Genomic DNA, 19176 nt, shown 5'->3' with positions numbered 1-19176 from the left:
GAAGGACAAAGGTTAGAGTGACCACTTGGGATCAGTTGTCTTACCTCAAAGACAAAGTACCAGAAAGATCAGACCATTCTTTTTTTTTTTTTTTTTTAAAATATATTTTATTGATTTTTTTTACAGAGAGGAGGGGAGAGGGATAGAGAGTCAGAAACAGCGATGAGAAAGAAACATCGATCAGCTGCCTCCCGCACAGTCCCCAATGGGGATGTGCCCGCAACCAAGGTACATGCCCTTGACCAGAATCAAACCTGGGACCCTTCAGTCCACAGGCCAACGCTCCATCCACTGAGCCAAACCAGCCGGGGCAAGATCAGACCATTCTTGAACTCTTTCCTGTCTGGCTTCCTGGCTCTGCTGGCAGGTGACCTTGCAAAACGAAGCCAGAGGCATGGGACCCAGCAACTTCCCCAGATTCCAGAGCGGTTCCAGTCATGAGCTAGTCTGTTTCCAGTGACCTCTCCCCCACTTTCCACAGGCTCTGTCAGGCAGGCTGAGGTTGCTAAGGCACAGTAAACAGTCAGGGCTGCTATTCCTCTGGAGGACCAAGAGAAAGGTTAGAGGTCGAGGCCTTCTTATAAACATTTAGAGAGGACCCGTGTGGTGCTTGCTCAGCCCGGCGTGATGTGCCTGCTAGGGCCTCCTTTTTTTTTTTTTTGCACAGCACAAGGACTTTTAATGTCTCCCCTGTGGGGGAGGGGAGGTTAAGCCACTTTTGGAGACCCCCCAAAGGTGGTCTGGCATTTTGGTATGGAAAGGATTTGGTCCAATCTCTTGCTGGTTTAAGACACCAAAAGGCACATAAAGGTGGCTCAACTGCTCTGGGCTGAGGCAGAAGGGGAACAGGGAAGTGGTCTGGGACTGATGGGCAGAGCACAGTGTGGGCTCAAGTTCTGTGGACAGAGGTAGTTGGTCCTGGGTGGATGCTGGGGGCAGCCGAGGGCAGCCTGAGGTTCAGGCTGTGTAGAGGCTGCTCCGGTGGCCTCCGTCTGCCCAGTCAACCAGCTCATTGCTCTGGAACCACAGCTGGATCTCCCTCTGGGCCCCCTCCTCGGAGTCGCTGGCGTGGATGATGTTCCTGCTGATGTGGAAGCTGAAGTCGCCTCGAATGGGGCCGGGCGCAGCCTCAGCTGAGTCCGTGTGCCCTATCATGGCCCTTGAGGTGCAGACCACATTGGGGCCTTCCCAGACCGTGGCCACCACGGGGCCAGAGCTCAGGTAGCTGATGAGGGCTGGGCAGGAGGGCTTCCTCCGAAGGTCGTGGTAGTGCTCAGCAAGGGCGTTCTCTGGCGCCTGCAGCATCTTCACCCCCACCAGCTTGAAGCCCCTCCTCTCCAAACGCCGGATCACATCCCCAACAAGCCGCCGCTGCACCCCATCTGGCTTCACGGCCACCAGGGTCCGCTCCCGGGTCCAGGAGGGCCCTCCCGAGCAGGGGCGCACGAGCAGGCTGGGGACCCAGGCCCTCGAGCCGCACGGCACCTCCCTCAGCACCGCGCAACCTAAGAGGCCGCTCAGGCGCCCAGGCCTTGGGCGCTGGCTGAACACTGGAGGGGTGAGCGCTTGGGATTACAAAACTCCCAGCGAGGGAGGGGGCCTGCCTCTGTTGCTCCTATGCCCACAGCCTGGGCTGCACTGGCCTCAGGCAGGGTCGGTTCTCTGGCAAGAGTCCTATCTCTTCCCCCCATTTGTGACCAGCCTCCTGGTCCCCTCCCACCTTGGGCAGGAAGCGTGAGAATGGGGTCTGCAAACGTGACTGCAGGGTCTCAAGTGGTTTGAGGGAGAGCCGCGTGGGAGGCCTGGATGCCGCTTGACGCTGAGAAGACCGGGAGTGGAGACCAAAGGACATCGGAGGGTCAGATGTCAGGTGGGCAGGACACCCTTGGTTTGGTGAGGAAAAGACAATTATTTTCCTCGGTTCATTTTTACTGTCGCTTGGACTTTGAAAGGAAGGTAGGGTGAACTGCACCGAGGGGAAGGGCTGTCAGCTCAGCTGGGCAAAGCCTGGTGTGTGTCCTCGCTTCACCACTCCAGAGCTCTGTGTCCTTGGGAAAGTTATGTCCGGTCTCAAGCCTCAAATTCCTCATGAATGAAACAGAGTTCGGATTAGGAGTGTCCACCGGGAGTCCTCCACGCTGATGCTGCGCCACCTGCAAGAGCCCGCATGGTTCTGAGAACAAAGGTCAGGACGTGGCCAGCTTTTGCGGAACTCCTTCCATCTGCTGGACTTTCCCACCTTATTTTCGGCGTGGGCGAGCTAAAGATAACGCCGGCACCTGGCCAGTCCTTTCCAAGAACCTGTGCAGCTTCATGGTAGGAGAGTCAGCAATTCCATCAACTAGCAAGAAAGGAGATAACTCCTATAGCAGAGTTCAAGGTCACAAGCTAGTCCTCCTATAGGACTCAAATCAAGCAGGTCACCAAGACATTTCTGACTGAGGAAGAAGCCAATGGGGCAGGTCCTCTCTACCTCCCCTCATAGCTATGTGGCCAGAGGACAGAGAAGAGAAATGAGATGGAGAGGAACGCCGTAGCTCAGTTACCTAATCTGGTCAGGCCAGTGGTAACCTCTTCTCCATTAACCTTTCCCCTAGTGAGGCTCACTTAAAAAAAAAAAAAAATTATTGATTGATTTTTAGAGAGAGAAACATCAATTTGTTGTTCCACTTGTTTATGCATTCATTGGTTGGTTCTTTTTTTTTTTTAAAAAAAGTATAATTTTATTGCCCAGCCAGCATGGCTCAGTGGTTGAGTGTCAACCTATGAACCAGGAGGTCACGGTTCGATTCCTGGCCAGAGCACATGCCCAGCTTGCGTGCTTGGTCCACAGTAGGGGGTGTGCAGGAGGCAGCTGATCAATGATTCTCTCTCATCACTGATGTTTCTCTCTCTCCCTCTCCCTTCCTCTCTGAAATCAATAAAAATATATTAAAAATATACATATATAATTTTATTGATGATCTATAATAAAAGTATAATATGCTAATTAGACCGGACAGCCGAACGACCCTCCAGACATCCTTCCGGATGACCTTCTGGACGAAGCCAGGGCTGCGAGGGCTGAGCCCCTTGCACAAATTTCGTGCATCAGGCCTCTAGTATATATATAATTGATTGGTTCTTGAATCTGCCCTGACTGGGCATCCAACCTGCAACCTAGGTGTATTGGGACGATGCTCTAACCAACTAGATGATGAGCTACCTGGCCAGGGTGAGGCTCACTTTTATATTTTTTATTATATATATATATATATATATATTTTTTTTTTTTTCAGAGAGGAAGGGAGAGGGAGAGAGAGATAGAAACATCAATGATGAGAGAGAATCATCAATTGGTTGCAGATCAAGCCTGCAACCCGGGCATGTGCCCTGACCAGAAATTGAACTGTGACCTCCTGGTTCATAGGTTAATCCTCAAACACTGAGCCACACTGGCAGGGTTTATTTTTATTTTATCCTCACCTGAGGTTATGCTTTTATTGATTTGAGAGAGAGATAAATATGAGAGAGAAACATTGATTGGTTGTCTCCCATTCCCTCCCCGACCAAGGATCGAACCTGCAACCTAGGTATGTGCCCAACCCAAACTGAACCCGCAATCTTTGGGTGTACTGGATGATGCTCCAACCAACTGAGCCACCTGGCCAAGGCGAGGCTCATCCCCCCCACCCCCCGCCACAGGCCAGGTTGTTTGGGACCAGAAAGCTGGAAATAAGAAATTATAGCTTCCTCTATCACCTCAGAAACGCTTTTGCCTTATCCCCAACAGGATTTAATTTGCTATTTTGTACCCCAGAGGGAACGGAGGTTTTTCCTGTAACCCTACTGGGAGTCATTGCGAAGACAAGGATCCAACCCTAACTGAGAGGCTAAAGGCAATCGGTTTGGGGACCCAAGACTTGGGAGGACGGAATCCAGGGACTTCTCAGACCTGGTCTTGACCATTGCGGAGGCGCTGTCCCCATGACCTCTAACTCTGGGACTGTTCTCCACTCTCACACCTCCTCCCCTCCAGCATCCTCAGCTGTGGCTGGACTGCCCCAAACCGGGCCCCTTGCCTCCCTGAATCTTCCTCATCCTGTGGTTCCATTTCTCTTGGTGTACAACAGACAAAGGGAGAAAATACCCTAGTCTTGTCTCTAATGCTCTTTTTAAAAATATATATCTTTTTATTGCTTTCAGAGAGGAAGGGAGAGGAAGAGAGAGATAGAAACATCAACAATGAGAGAGAATCATTGATTGGCTGCCTCCTGCACACCCACACTGAGGATTAAGCCCACAACCTGGGCATGTGCCCTTGACCAGAATCAAACCTGGGGCCCTTTGGTCTGCAGGCCAACGCTCTATCCACTGAGCCAAACCGGCTAGGGCTCTAACATTCTTTTTTAATATATACATTTATTTCTTACTTATTTCAGAGAGAAAGGGAGAGGGAGAGAGAGATAAAAACATCAACGATGAGAGAGAATTATTGATTGGCTGCCTCCTGCATGCCCCGCATTGGAGATCGAGCCTACAACCCAGGCATGTGCCCTGACCCGGATCAAACCATGACCTCCTGGTTCATAGATCAACGCTCAACCACTGAGCCACGCTGGCCGGACATCTAACACTCTTTGTTACCCGCAGGGCAGCATGGACAGGGTTAGAACAGGAGGGAGGTTAGTTAGGCCTGTCTTGGCCTTATGGAAGGGGTGGAGGAAACGAATTCACCTGAGCCTGGGACACTGATCTGGGGTAGTTTCTATCGTGGAGAAAATAGATACGATCCCATTTGTACATAGAGGCAAGCCCTGGTGTAACTGGACAACCAATGGGTCTGGGCTGCCTGTTAAGCAGAGACAGGTTGAGCCAATTAAGCAGAGACAGGGTTGAACCAATTATGAGCCAATTAAGCAGAGACAGGGTTGAACCAATTATGAGCCAATTAAGCAGAGACAGGGTTGAACCAATTATGAGCCAATTAAGCAGAGATAGGGTTGAATCCTATGTGAGCCTTTATCCCAAAACTGCTGGTAGTACCGGAGAGCAGCAGGTCCTCCACAAAAATCTGCTCTGCCCTCCACCATAAGCCAGCTGCTTATATTGAGGTAGGACAAAGGTTACACGGGGAAACAGGAATCTGGGGGGAGTAGGCAACGTGGGCTGCGGGGAGGGAGGCACTGGGGTGGGACTCCATTGTTTGGGCAACAAGGTTGTTCATCTTTCCATATTAGGCAATTCTTGATGGGGGTGGGGAGGATGGACCACATTCCAAGGTTGACTCCCAGGTCCCGGAGGCGTACAGCTCCCAGACAGGTTAGAATGTGCTTTCTTTAACTAGAACAAGGCAATCATAGTTAACAGAGCATGATTAATATTTCCCATAACCAGAGCTAGCTCCCACTTTTCTATTTCTGCCCATAACCCTGATGCGTATCCTCCTATGCTCTGCTATGGCCAGAGATGCAGCCATTCTGGAAAAGAAATTCTCTCATCTAAGGTGATCAGAGTAACTCTACCCATTTTTCTCAAGCAGGGGTGGCAAGAGGAAGTGAAACAAAGATGGGCTCAGTGGGGGAAAGGGCAAATGCCCTCAGCTCCCTCTCCCCACGTGTCTCTCCTGGTCCCGAGACCTTTCTTCCTGTCTGACCACACTTGGCTGCTCTCAGTCCCTCACCTCTCCCTTACTTGGCCTGGCTCTTGTTTTGATACTTGCCTTTTACTCTGAGTCACCACTCTAACACCTGCCCAGAGTCATCAGGGTGTCTACAAACTCCTCAGGAGCTGACCTGCACCAGGGCAGGAGAGTTGACTTAGGGTCAGAGAGAGCTTGCCTCTCAGACTCAGTGTCTTTGAGATTCTTTTCCCCTTCTTGACTCTCCTCCCACCTCCATGTCTTTCTTTCCATTCCTCGCTTTGCCTGCTGTCGTTAGCATTGTGCTGCTTGAATTGGGCTATTCATGGGTGACATGGTGAGGCGTGTTTGGAGCCATAGAATACACATGGCACATCGTCCAGAGAGCCAATTTTGCTTTTCAGATTTGGTGGGGAGGTAAATTATTTTTATACTAAAACTATATAAATAGAGTATATAGCATAAATAAAAATGTTCACTTTTTAAACCTAAAACACATACTTCAAAGACATTTCTGGCTCGTAACAGACAGCTGTGGGCTGCTCTGGAAGTCCTGGGAAAACGGTTCACTCTCCCTCATCTTAAAGGTCCTTCAGAGGGAATAACCGAGAAGCTCCACTCAGCAGAGGTGACCACCAGACGGGGTCGGGCAGGCATCACGGAGCTGAAGCAGGTGGTTTAATGAATCGGGAACGGTGAGAACTGGCGGAGAAGAGCGGGCCTGCCCCCTTCAGCTCCAGCAGGTTGATGCCATGACACTGTGTGTGTGTTCAAATGTGACTGCTTTGATGTGCCTGCAACCAATGTACTTGCCCTTGACCGGAATCGAACCTGGGACCTTTCAGTCCGCAGGCCAACACTCTATCCACTGAGCCAAACTGGTTTCGGCTGTGACTGCTTTTTAAGAGACACTAGAGCAGTCGATTTCAGTGAAAAGTTGGTTTTTAAATGTTTATAACCAATTCCAAAAATTGTTAATGCTCAATCAATAATATATTTTTATTGATTTCAGAGAGAGGAAGAAAGAGGGAGAGAGAGAGATTGAAACATCCATGATGAGAAAGAATCATTGATTGGCTGCCTCTTGCATGCCCCCGACTGGGGATCGAACCCGAAACCCAGGCATATGCCCTTGGCTGGAATTGAACCTGGGACCCCCCCAGTCTGCAGGCCAATGCTCTATCCACTGAGCCAAACCAGCTAGGGCATAATTCAAATGTTTAGGAAGACACTGTACAGGTTTCTAAATGTCTGCAAGCTGTCTCCACCCACGGGCCCCTGGCTTGCTCCTCTGACCTCTAACCTTTCCTTTTTTAAAAAATATATATGTTTTTATTGATTTCAGAGAGAAAAGGAGAGCGGGTAGAGAGAAACATCCATGATGAGAGAAATCATTGATTGACAGCCTCCTGCATGCCCCCTGCTGGGGATTGAGCCTGCAAACCCAGGCATGTGCCCTTGACCAGAAATCAAACCTGTGACCTCCTGGTTCATAGGTTGACGCTCAACCAACTGAACCACACGGGCCAGGGCTGTAACATTTCCTTTACTTTCCAAAGGAATATGAGGTACAAATCTGGGCTCCCAAGTCCTCCAATTCTGTTCCCAAGAGTTGGGGGCAGAGAGGTGCATGGGGTTGCGGGAGAGTTTGGAGCTCCCCTACCGGACAGCTTGGGGAGGTAGAACTGAAGAGAAGCCTCCGGGTACCACTGGCAGGCTATGCCTTTCTCCCGGGAAGCAAAGCTCACTGCCCAGCCACCCTTTCCCTGATCCACGCTGATATGGAGCTAACATCTCGTGGTCTGGAACAGAAACCAAAGATTTCTCAGAGTTGGAAGGTGAGTCAAGCATGAAAGACCAGGAATAGAGACTAAACGGGAGAACAGGAGACAAAGAAAGGATTCGTTGTGCATGGATAGATGACAGAGGAAGTCAGGACTTAGGTGAAGAGGAGAAGGAGGGGTCTTTCACCACAGAACCATATAAGGGCAGCACAGTTCTCATGACCCCGCCTTCCCTGCCAGCGGTTGAAATCCTTCCTCTGTCCATCTGTCCAGGAGGTTAAAAATATTCAAACTGGGCACCCAGCCAGACATTTCCAAGAACCTGTTTACTAACGACTTGATTGACTTGGAGAAGTAGTTGGCAGCTCCGTCACCCAATCAGGAATGAGAATAGACCTGGCTTGACATTCCAGCCCTGAAAGCACATGGGATTCACAGTTTGTCCCCGTGTCCTTCCTGCTGCTCCCGTCCCTGGAGATGACCGATCACTTGGTAGTCAGAAAAACCCCAGCCTCAGGATCTGTCCATTCTTTGCTCCTTATATAACAAGCCCAGTGGAGAGTGCGGCAGGGTCAGCCAAGTGGAAGGTCAGGACAAAACAGGAATAACCTAAGTAGGCTCCATGGGGCCTCATCCATGGGCTCACCTCAGCTGGTTTTTGTGCTACTCAGTCTAGTCCACCTCAAGGGGGAAAATCAAAGGAGATGCAGTGCCTTTAAATAGGGAGCCTGAGAATTCTCTGTAGTTTTATTAGGGGCAGAAATAGCATATCGGGGACTAGCTATTAGTTATAAGAAATACTAACCGTGCTCTGCTAACTGTGATGGTTTTATTCTGGTTAAAGAAAGCTCATTCTAACCTGGCTGGGAGTTGTATGCCCCTGGATCTGGGAGTCAACCTTGGACCTGGGAGTCAATCTTGGAATGTGGTCCATTCTTATCCTACAACTGCCTATTATCATGGAAAGATTAACAACCTTGTTGCCCAAACAATGGAGTCCCACTCCAGCCCCAATGGCCTATTCCTTCTGCCTAATTTCCCATGTAATCTTTGTCCCACCCAATATAAGCAGCTGGCTTATGGAGGATTGCACAGCAGTTGTTTGTGGCTGACCTGCTGCTCTCCATGTTGCCGCCAGTATTGGAATAAACGCTCATATATGATTCACCCCTGCCTCTGCTGGATTGGCTCACGTAGTGACTGGCAGCCCGGACCCAGCGTTTCAGTGTCACCTTGTAGACCCAGCACCCTCTGTTCTTCAGCTTCTCTCTCCAAATGGTGGAAAGCTTCCAGCTGGAGTTGTGTACTAAAAAGTTAAGGAAGTTCAGTTAATTTCCAGATGGTTCTAGAGACCTGAGAAGCACACTGGGTGTATGAGAGAGAAAGCGCTTGTTCTCCCAGAATATACCGTGAGATGCTGAAGGTGTGTAGAGGGCTTGGCCTGGCCTGGGGTTGGGAGTCCCAACAGTGGTCTCCCTGTCCCCTACCACAATGACCTCCAGGCTGAATCAGCCTCTATACACTGACCTCTCCTCAGACTGTTGTTCCCCAAACACAGGAAGGGAATCGAGAGGAACCAAGAGAATGGCCTTACCTCCGATCGGTTAGAGAGGAAGAACAATTGTTGGGACAGGCCTGGTGGCGGTGGTGAAGGATGTGGCTCCTCTTTTATTTTAGGAAACAAGCACTTTTCTTGCTATTGTTCTAACACTTCACATGTATCTTTTAAATCCTCACAATAATCTTCTGAGACTTATTATCTCCCCTTTTACGGGTAAACAAACAGAGGCGAAACAAGTTGCTTGTTAAGTGCTGGAAGTAAGATTTGAACTTAGATAGTTTGGCTCAGGGTATATTGGCTTCACTACCACACTACACTCCTTTCTTTCTTTTTGATTTTTTTAAAGTTTATTCTCTCTTTTAAAAATATATATATTTTATTGATTTTTTTACAGAGAGGAAGAGAGAGGGATAGAGAGTTAGAAACATCGATGAGAGAGAAACATCGATCAGCTGCCTCCTGCACACCCCCTACTGGGGATGTGCCCGCAACCAAGGTACATGCCCTTGACCGGAATCGACACCTGGGACCCTTGAGTCCGCAGGCCGACGCTCTATCCACTGAGCCAAACCGGATTCGGCCTTTCTTTCTTTTTGATTCGAACTGGCCTCATCCAGCACCTTGACTCACTTACCTCCTACTCCCTTGCAGGAAGGACCACTCCCTTAATCACTAAGCCCTTGAGACAATGAGGTTCTGATCAGCATCAATTAATCTTAAGAACAAAGCCTGGGGTCTGCTCACCCAGAGTCAGAGTTTTGGTCTAACTAGAGATAGCATCTGGGCCTCAGTTACATTTCAGCTCCAGGCCCAGAAGAGACAAAGCGATGCCATGGCTGATTGGACCAGGTGATCTGATCGACTACCCTACCCAACACCCACCAGTTAGTAGAGACGAGACCCTGACCACAACCCTCCCTTAGCCTCCAAGATTGATGATTTCCCCCCTACATAGCTTCTCCCCTGGAAACCATAGAGAGCATTCTCTAACCTGTCTCTGGGTATGGGCCATTTCTAAAAATAGTCTGGTGCCTGGCCGGTATGGCTCAATGATTTGAGCATCAACCTATGAACCAGGAGGTCATGGTTCAATTCATAGTCAGGGCACATGCCTGGGTTGCAGGCTCGATCACCAGCAGGGAGCGTGCAGGAGGCAGCCGATCAATGATTCTCATCATTGATGTTTCTATTTCTCTCTCCCTCTCCTTTCTTCTCTGAAATTAATAAAAAATATATATATATATTTTTAAAAGTCAGGTAACACCATTTCTCCTTAATAGCACAGGAAGGCTGATCCTTGAACTTTTTTTAGGCTATAGACATATCTATTGGGCCAGGCCCTGAGGCCCTGGATCTGCAGCCATCTTGGAGAGGGAGCTTTATTTATTTAAATCCTCAGTGGAGGATATGTTTTTATGAGGAAGTGGGGGATGGGGAGAGAAACAGGGAAACATCAAAGAAACATCGATGTGAGAGAGAAATATTAATCAGTTGCCTCCCATACTCGCCCCAACCAGGGATCAATCATGCCACCTAGGTATGTGCCCTGACCCAGAATCGAGCCCACCACCTGTTATTGTGCAGGATAACACTCCAACCCACTGAGCCACCTGCCCAGGGCCCGAGAGGGAATTTTTTTAGCTTAGTAAGTGAAGGTGGACTTGGGGTCAGAACAGAGAACGGAACAAAAGTTTCTGCTCTCCCACTTCAGAACAATTGAGTCGGGGTACCCAACTGGGACAGGGACTAGGCCATTGATGGGGTAGTAAAATATTTTTCTTATCCACCTTATGCATTCTGTCACCTAGAGATGGCCCAAGAAAAGGACACTGGGACAAGGTCTGTATGCTGTTGAAGGAACTGGACAAAAGTCACTCCTTCACCCCACTTCACACCCTTCAGCGACCATGTGATTGCTTTTGGCTGGCCAGCTGCTTGGTCAGATCCTCCTCCCACACTTTCGCCTCCCCATGCCTCAATCCAAGTTAGCCCATCCTTGTGTTTTGCATCTGTTCAGAGGTATCAAGGCAGCCACGGACCCTTGTTGGGGAAGTTCCCGCCTTTTTTGGTTCATTTTACTTTCTTTAGCTTTTTTCTTTCTTTAGTTTTTTTTTTTTTTTCTGACTTTGCTCAAATCTTCCTGTACCACATTGGACCTAATGGATCTATGATACTAAGGACTGAATTTCCTCTAGTGGCTGTTCAGGGAAGCCACAGGGCTTTAAAAATGAAAAGGCATATGAGAAGAGCATGGGAAAGGAAGTCCCAAAATAACTGCCCACTTAAGTGGAGAAACAGCTGGGCCAGTACCTAGGGAAGTATCTTTTCGTGAACCTACTTACAGAGAATGTTCTGGGGGGGTCTAGAAGTTGTGTGTAGAAAGCAGAGGTCCAGTGGGCCCTCTGGTGCTCTCAGAGAGCGGTGAGTTTCCTCTGGGTGAACAGCCGTATCTGCTTGGCTGCTTCCTCAGATTTTGCTGTTCAATATGGTAATCGCTCAGCCCTTGGAGCTTGTCAACAAGGAACCTTCAGACCCGTGAAGCATTATTTTAGTTTATCTGAGCCCAAACAGTAGACAATTGCTGGGAAGCAAATTCTGAACGGATTGAGAGAATGAATGCTCCGGAGAATGGCCGTTTTGTGCTTTATTTTATACATTACAATCAAAAGAGGAGCGGTCAGTGGGCCACATGAAATCCATTGGTGGTAGATTATAGAGGCAGAGAAAGCAAAGTGGGGAAACCTCTGGGATTGCGTTGTACATCTTTAATAGGTGGGCACAGGATGTAAAAGACAGTCAACAATGAACTCAATTATAATGAGGGGATCTGTGGTCCCCGAAGAGCAGGGCCTGTGCTTTGAGGGGTCCGGAAAAAGGAAAATTACTTGGACATTCCAATGGGCTATCATAGATGCAAAAAGACAACAGACAGGCTCGGTTAAGGTAAAGATTTATCTATGCCAGGGAAGATCCCGGCCTAGGACATGACAAACTGCTTTTAGTTAAAAAAGTTTTCATTTCAGACCATCCTTTGTGGTTACTTTAGGCCTCTGAGTTTGCAAGGCTGCCTGCCTTGGGGGCCTCTCCTGAGGTTAGCACGTGGCCCCTTTTGGTCCACATGCTTATTACATTTAAAGCAAGTTCAAAAATAAAAACTCAGTTCTTCAGTCTCAGTAGCCACATCTCAGAGCTCAATAGCCACGTGGCTGTCATGTTAGCACAAATAGAACATCCTCCTCATCATAGAACATTCCCCACATACCTCAAATCCAATTGCTGGATTTGAGGTATGTGGGGAACAGGACAGGGATGCGTACGTTCTGGCTTCTCAAGGCTCAAATCTCCAGCAGACCCGGGTGTGTTATCTACTCTCTCCCCGTCATCCCCTCCTCAGACCAGGGGCAGCCGCCAGGTTGTGTACACCAACAAGAGAGCTCTGTGCTCCACGGCTTCTCCATCCCCGGCCCTCTGGCTTGCTCTTGTTCTCCGCCACCTCTCCGGTCCCTGGAAAACCAGCTGCAGAAAAAACTTTTCCATCAACTTTGACCTAGTTTCCTGGTCTCAGATTTGAAAAAGGGCAGAGCCATTAAATTCTTGAATAGGCAGGAAAAGGAGGAGGCCGGGATAAAAAGTAAAGGCTATAAAGAGCTAGAGACTCTGACACCTTGGGCAGGCAAAACAAAGAGAGCCGGGAAGGAGCTACCGATAATGAAAAACAGACACAAGCAAACACTGAAGCGGAAAAGAATCTTTTCAATTTCACTTTCTGTTCAATTCGCAGTGATTTTATGAACTCACAGTGATTTTATGCATTTCCAGGAATCCGAGGTTTGGAATTAGTATGTGCAAGCCCACAGAAAAGCCAAACCCCAAGTAACAGCCAGGACTAGATCTGCCTACAAAGGATAAAATGAGCCGGAAGTCAGAAGTACATTAAGGCCTGCCATGTCAGGGTTTCTCAGCCTAGTCACCCCTTTAGGAATAATAAAAATCATTTCAATTAGAGGTGGGATTACGTGGTGTCGATCTATTGTTATTACCCTACGAGGAAGAAATAGAAACTGCTGAAGCATAACATCTCCTAAGGGCTGAGGGTGGAGTTGAGTATTCAGCAAACATTTACCATGATGACTGTACGCCTGGAAAGGTACAGTGCTGTAAACCGCAGAGATAAAACACGGGAGCAGCCTTCAAAGAATTTAAGCCCTGGCCGGGTAGCTCAGTTGGTTAGAGCCCTGTCCCAAGGTTGCGGGTTCGAGCCCAGGTCAGGGCACATACAAGAATCAACCAATGAGCCCTGGCCAGTGTGGCTCAGGTGGTTGAGTGTTGTCCCATGCACCAAAAGGTCGTGGTTCGATTCCAGTCAGGGCACGTGCCTGGGTTTTGGGGGCTTGATTCCTCGTAGGGGACAAGCAGGAGGCAGCTGATTGATGCTTCTCTCTCACATTAATGTTTCTCTCTCCCTCTGCCTTCTGCTCTGTCTCTGAAATAAACTTAATACAGTAAGAGCCCTAGCCGGTTTGGTTCAGTGGATAGAGCATCGGCTTGCGGACTGGAGTCCTGGGTTTGATTCCAGTTAAGGGCACATGCCTGGGTTGCAAGCTCGATGCAGGAGGCAGTTGATGGGTGATTCTCTCTCATCATTGATGTTTCTATCTCCCTCTCCCTTCCTCTCTGAAATCAATAAAAATATATTTTTAAAAAGTACATTAACAACAAAAACCCCATTCAGTTAAAAAAAAAATCAACCAATGAGTGCATAAATGGAACAAATTGATGTTTCTCTCCTTTCCTCTAAAAATCAATTAAAAAAAAAAGAATACGCATAATTAAATCCTTAAGTCCTGAGTAATTATTTTGTCTTTTTTTTACATAAACCAGGTTTACACTGGGAGAAACCATGATGAAGCCAAATGATAAAATCTGGAACTGTAACCTTTCCTACCAAATCCCCTCAGAAACCTCATTTTCTTTTTAAAAGCTCATTAAAAAAAAAAAAAAAAAAAAAAAAACACAAAAAACTCATGCACTCCAAAATTGAAGGAATTTAGTAATGACTAACTATAAATGTTGGAAAGCTTAGATCACCAGAAGACCCCAGCTAGTTCCTTACTGAACTGGAAAAGACCAAATATAGCTCCAATGTCTTCCCTCTTCAGCTCTCCAACCCCCACTCTGACTATATTCACTAGGGTCAATAGGTGATACTCTTGAGGGGTACCAAGAATGGTGAAGCAGGAGAAACTCTCCTTCAGGCACACTTTTAAAAAATGTTTACTTAGTGTTGTTATTGAGACATGAATTTGTTGTTCCATTCATTTATGCGTTAATTGGTTGAATCTTGTACATGCCCTGACACTATGGCACAGCGGGATGACACTAACTGAGCTACCTGCCCAGGGCTAGGCACACTTTCTAATAACTTCTCCAATACCATCTCACAGACAAGAAAAGTTTTTGCCATTAAAAAACTTTATTTTTTATAAAGAATATCCCCTATTTGGGGTGAAAATATATCTGGTTAAGTACAAAATATAGTTTTTTTAATCATACAAAAGATACACAATTAAAAAAACATTAAACCACATACTTTCTCAGAAAAGGGTGGAGCTCAGTGCTGACACAGGAGGGGGGACAAAGTGCTAAAGGCTGCAGCGAGAGGGGCTGTCCACATCCCCCGCCTCCCAACACCGCAGAGAGGGGAGCCCGGGGCTCTTGGGGAGACCTGCCCTCTGGTTTCTCAGGGCAACGTCTGGCGGCTCTGACCACGGCTGGGCATCCTGACCTCGCTTCTCCTTGGTGTGGAGGTCACCGTGGGCAAGGCTGGTCGCGGCAACCCCTCTCATACAGTTGGGGTGTCAGAATTACAGAATTCTGTTCACTGGGACAAAGTCTCAACGATAATGAGCAACACTTATCTGTCCTTGTGCTTATCTCTAGACACATAGTAGACCAGTTTCAGCTTACGTTTTGAGATAGAAAAAAATAGAATACAGGAACTAAAGTGCTAAAAACATCACCTCAGAATCAATTCCAAGGAGTCACATGAAAAGAAAAACATGTTCTCCCACATAAAGACGTTTGCAACAGAACACAGTGCAACAGGCTCTAAACATGGCTTAGAAAGACCTTGGGTGGGGCATGGCTATTAATGCTTTATGCCAGATTGAAGTACAGTCTAAGCCAAGACCGCCTTAGAGCTTCTTCCCTTTAGGTCACACAAGCTCTCCCAAGTCCAGACCCAATCAGCTCTGGAGAGTTTTTATTTTTTTCTATACGTTTATAAAGGGTAAGGATGATTTTTAAGAACCTCCTTTTCCCCAAGTTTTGAAGATGATTTCTTCCCCCTTTCCATTTTCCCAGTTTGCTACAATTGACTCTGCTCCACGTGATATAGAAGTTCATGATCTGGTATCATTATAATGATCTATATATATTCCCCTGCAAAAAAATCTTGGGAAGACCATGCCAGGAGGCCATTCAAAACTACTGAATATGCCTCAATTTTCAAGGCGATCTCAGAAAATGGGATGGGCCTAGGTTTTTAAACCCATCTCGCAAACACCCCGATAACACATCATCTTGGCTGGCTGAGGATGAGTGCGCATCCTTTAAGGCCCAGGAGACTGCCTGCTGGTCCCCTCCTCCGCTGAGGAGTCAGAGGCTGGGGTGGACCAACCCCCACTGTAGAGACTGTTGAGTCTCTGAAAAAGTAAGAGTCCAGGAAGAGGTGGAAAGAAACACGTAGATACAGCTGCTTCTTCTCTCCCACGTGCTCACTGCACATTGTTGTTGAGGATGCAGGGATCCACCTGGGAGGAAGAACGAAAACACTTTAGTTCGGGTAAGAACAGGAAGAAAACCCCGCTTTAGGAATCCCTCCAAGTCAACTTCCTCTAGAAGGTTTGGAACAAATATAGTGGTCAAATGACAATTCTCACCTCAGTGTAAGTCGGTGGTGGGATGAACTTGAACTCGGGCGCGTACATAAAAATAGGGCTGTCTTGAGAGCCATCTGTGTCGTCTAGCAGAGGAGTGGTGGGGCTCTCCAAACGGTGATCTTCAGGAATGATATCCATGTAGCAAGGAGGAGCTGGACAGAGAGAGGTTGGGGATGAGAAACCTGGCCCGGAAATGCCTGACCGTCCCGATTTTACAAACCCAAGCAGGCCCTAGGGTAAGGCATGGGGTCTGGCTCACCTTCTGGGGTATCAGGGATGTTCAGGTCTACCCAACTCATCTCGGAGCTGGCCCGGCTGGCCATGCTGGACGTGCGGCTGCTCAGACCTGACCTGCTGCCAATCACGAGGGGCAGGTCCAGAATGACTTTCTTGGAGCCAGGGACGCTCACGTAGATCTAGAAAGGAAGTTGGCAGTTCGTTAGACTGGAGGTCTGGAGAAAACACCACTGCTGTTCTGACAGATGAACAATGTCTCTCTCCAGGCCCACCCCCCCACTTACCAGCAGGAAATATTCAACTCGGAGGATGTTGCAGCCCAAGATGGAAGGCCTGATCTTCTGCACCCGGAGGCTCTTGCCACGCCACGATGCACAGGTTCCCGAGATGATGTGATTGCCTCGGACAGACGACAGCTTCTGCGTCAGCACCTTGGTCTGGCCGTTGGCGAGGTAGGTGTGGCGGGCGACGATGGCAGCTTTGGGAACCACAATTCGGGAACAGGTGTTTTCAAAGTCGGCATGGATGGAAATCTCGTCACCTAGCAACAAGAAAGACAAAGCTGATGCTAAGTATAGTTGATGACTTTTCTTCGGTCCCTGCCCTGCCCTCACCCCCAAAATCCACAGTTTCTATTTTGTCAGGACTTAGGCTTTTACCTTCACAAAATCCTTTTCTGTCAATTCGGGCGGAGACAGACACCTGCCCGTCAGGAATGAACATGCAGGAAACTTTCTTCTCCTTTTTGGCAGACACCGGTGCCTGTGTAGAAGAGAGGGGGTGGATTTGAGACTTTCTGGAAATACTTTCTCAGCTTTTTTTTTTTTTTAAAGAGTATGTTTTTAGAAAGAGAGGAAGAGAAAGGGAAAGAGAAGCATGTATTGGTTGCCTCCCAAAGTCTCCCTGACCTCGCCCCGACTGGGGATCAAACCAGCAACCTGGGGATGTGCCCTGACTGGGAATCGAACCCGAGACCCTTGGGTGCACCGGCTGACCCTCCAAACAACTGAACCACATCTGCGCCAGGCTCTCTGCTTCTCTTTACTTTCCACCCCTTAACCTAGAGTAGGCAGCTTTCCCTCCCGCCTTGATGACTTAGAACTTGATTCCCCCTCAGGTGTTTCCATCGAATGCCCAAGACATGTGACTTATCATCCCTGAGACCCAAGAGAATAGAATCTTAAAATGAACCTCACCATCAGATCAGGGGTGTTGATATCCACCAGATCCACCACTTCAAAGTTTTTCTTTGTCTCTTGCGTTGGCTGGCTGGGGCGATCAAGGAAAGCCTTTACCCAGTAGTCCACACGCCCGTATTTTCCTTTGAAGGATGTTCCCAGAGGCCTGTGTCAAGAAAAAGGAAACAACTTAAAAATACTCTCCGAGAGCAAACGAGGAGAAGATGGTGAGATAGAGAAGTCCAAAGATGCCTTTAGCTGATACCTACCCCTGAGGAAGCTCAAAGCCAAACTTGTACTCGTATTTGTTTCCAGGTCTCATGATAACCATCTCGTTCTCACCTGCAGGGAGAAATGCGATAGCCATTAGGTTTCCGGTTACACTTAAAATGCACCTGTGTGATAAGCAATTCCTGGGCAGCATGCACGATGTATATAGTAGCACCCCGTTTCATCCCGTGTGTTCCTAACTGAGAAATTCTGATGCGTTTTGTTGGGCAAAAACTTGCAACGTTTAAAATTAAGCTGCTATCATCTCAAACAGCAAAGAGTAACTTAGGCATACAAAAAAAAAAATCTTTAAAATAGCTAAGGCCAAATCCCGCTGGATCAATGTAAGAAGTAGGACAAATTGACTTTTTTTTGGGGGGGGGGGGAAGGGGTTGCAAATTTAAAATGTAAAATATAGGGAACACAACACAAACCGCGCAACCCGAGCAACTTAAGAGTCTTGAGAAGCTCCCTGTATTCGTTTCAAACTCTCCCCAAACCAGCCCTCGCCCTCCCGCGGAGCGCCCCGCAGCGCTCACCTGTCGGCTGGTCCTCCAGCTGCAGCGTGTCTTCGTAGCGCAGGTACTCCAGGGTCTGCTTGCACTGCTGGGACCCGTGCAGCCACAGCACCTTGGCCACCCCGCAGGCCAGGACCCGGACGGCCTTGACCCGCGTCACCTCGCACACCTCCACCGTCACCCGGCCGGCCACCTTCTCGCCGCTGCAGTACACCTTCTCGGGGTCGGTGAAGACCACCTCGAAAGACTTGATCTTCTTGAACACCACCATGGTCAGGCTGGGTCGGCTCAGGGGGCACAAGGGCGGGTCGTGGGGGGGTAACAAAACCCTAAATCCACGGAGACTTTAAAACAACGGAAGAGTCTTTTCCTCTTCAACTCTGGACAACTTCGGGGAAGACGTCAAAGCAAGGTAAGCTGCTGGTCAAGCCAAGGGAGTCCAACGGGGGCACAGCTGGAGGGGCGCGGGGGCTCGGCGGCTGGTCAGCGATCAGTCCACGGAAACCTGGGCGCTGCCGCCGCTGCCGGAAACCGCGCTTTATACCGGCCGGGCCACGCCGCTCGGGCCCCGCGGCGCGTGCTGCCCTCGTGCACAGCCCTCCCATTGGCTGCCCGCCGCTTGTTTACCAGGGGCCTGGCCAATCAGCGACGCCGCCGCGGAGCGTGGACACCGTGTGCTCCTGGCGGGGAAAATGGTTGTTGTGCACTCCGGCCTCGGGGAGGGGGGGCCACAGGGCTGCCGCGGGGAGGGGGGTGCGGGGAGCTGCTCGGGAACGGGGTGCGGGGGCTGCGGGGAGGCGGTGGCGGGAGCTGCCTCGAGGAGGGGGTGCGGGGAGCGGCCTCAGGGAGGAGACTGCGGGGAGGGGGCTGCGGGGAGGGGTGTGTGGGGAGCTGCCTAGGGAGAGGGGTTCGGGGAGGGGTGTGCGAGGAACTGCCTTGGGGAGGGGGGTTCGGAGGGCTGCGGGGCGGCCTCCCTTAGGCTCCAGGAGAGAAGGACCTCGCTGACCCTCCAATGCATCCAGGGCCAGCGGCCTTCGGAGGGCGGGTGGGGCGCGTCTCGGCTGGGG

At 49.2% G+C, this 19176-nt stretch overlaps 2 protein-coding genes across 2 annotated transcripts; both read right to left on the bottom strand.

Annotated features, from left to right (window-relative positions):
- Window positions 1-957: 957 nt before the first annotated feature.
- On the bottom strand, window positions 958-1852 carry LOC103296585 (nucleoside diphosphate kinase, mitochondrial-like). The gene is made up of 2 exons (XM_028127877.2): window positions 1843-1852; window positions 958-1550 (listed from the first exon to the last, which is right to left on the bottom strand). The coding sequence occupies exons 1-2, from the start codon at window positions 1850-1852 to the stop codon at window positions 958-960; spliced, it is 603 nt and encodes a 200-aa protein (XP_027983678.2).
- Window positions 1853-14418: 12566 nt separating this feature from the next.
- TXNIP (thioredoxin interacting protein) lies at window positions 14419-18632 on the bottom strand. The gene is made up of 8 exons (XM_008153142.3): window positions 18131-18632; window positions 17591-17663; window positions 17340-17487; window positions 16803-16905; window positions 16428-16684; window positions 16166-16322; window positions 15907-16058; window positions 14419-15777 (listed from the first exon to the last, which is right to left on the bottom strand). The coding sequence occupies exons 1-8, from the start codon at window positions 18378-18380 to the stop codon at window positions 15742-15744; spliced, it is 1176 nt and encodes a 391-aa protein (XP_008151364.2). The 5' UTR covers window positions 18381-18632; the 3' UTR covers window positions 14419-15741.
- Window positions 18633-19176: the final 544 nt, after the last annotated feature.

The sequence above is a fragment of the Eptesicus fuscus genome, chromosome 22 (assembly GCF_027574615.1).
Source record: "Eptesicus fuscus isolate TK198812 chromosome 22, DD_ASM_mEF_20220401, whole genome shotgun sequence".
NCBI classification, from domain to species: domain Eukaryota; kingdom Metazoa; phylum Chordata; class Mammalia; order Chiroptera; family Vespertilionidae; genus Eptesicus; species Eptesicus fuscus.
The sequence above is the reverse complement of the archived record's forward strand: the minus strand, read 5'-3'. Positions and strand labels throughout refer to the sequence as shown.

Excerpts from the sequence above, each read along its gene's own strand:
- TXNIP (XM_008153142.3), bottom strand. The coding sequence starts at position 18,380 with ATGGTGGTGTTCAAGAAGATCAAGTCTTTCGAGGTGGTCTTCACCGAC. Across the intron at positions 16,906-17,339 it reads TCAACACCCCTGATCTGATG|GCACCGGTGTCTGCCAAAAA; the intron begins GTGAGGTTCATT and ends TCTTCTACACAG. Across the intron at positions 15,778-15,906 it reads CACCACCGACTTACACTGAG|GTGGATCCCTGCATCCTCAA; the intron begins GTGAGAATTGTC and ends TCTTCCTCCCAG.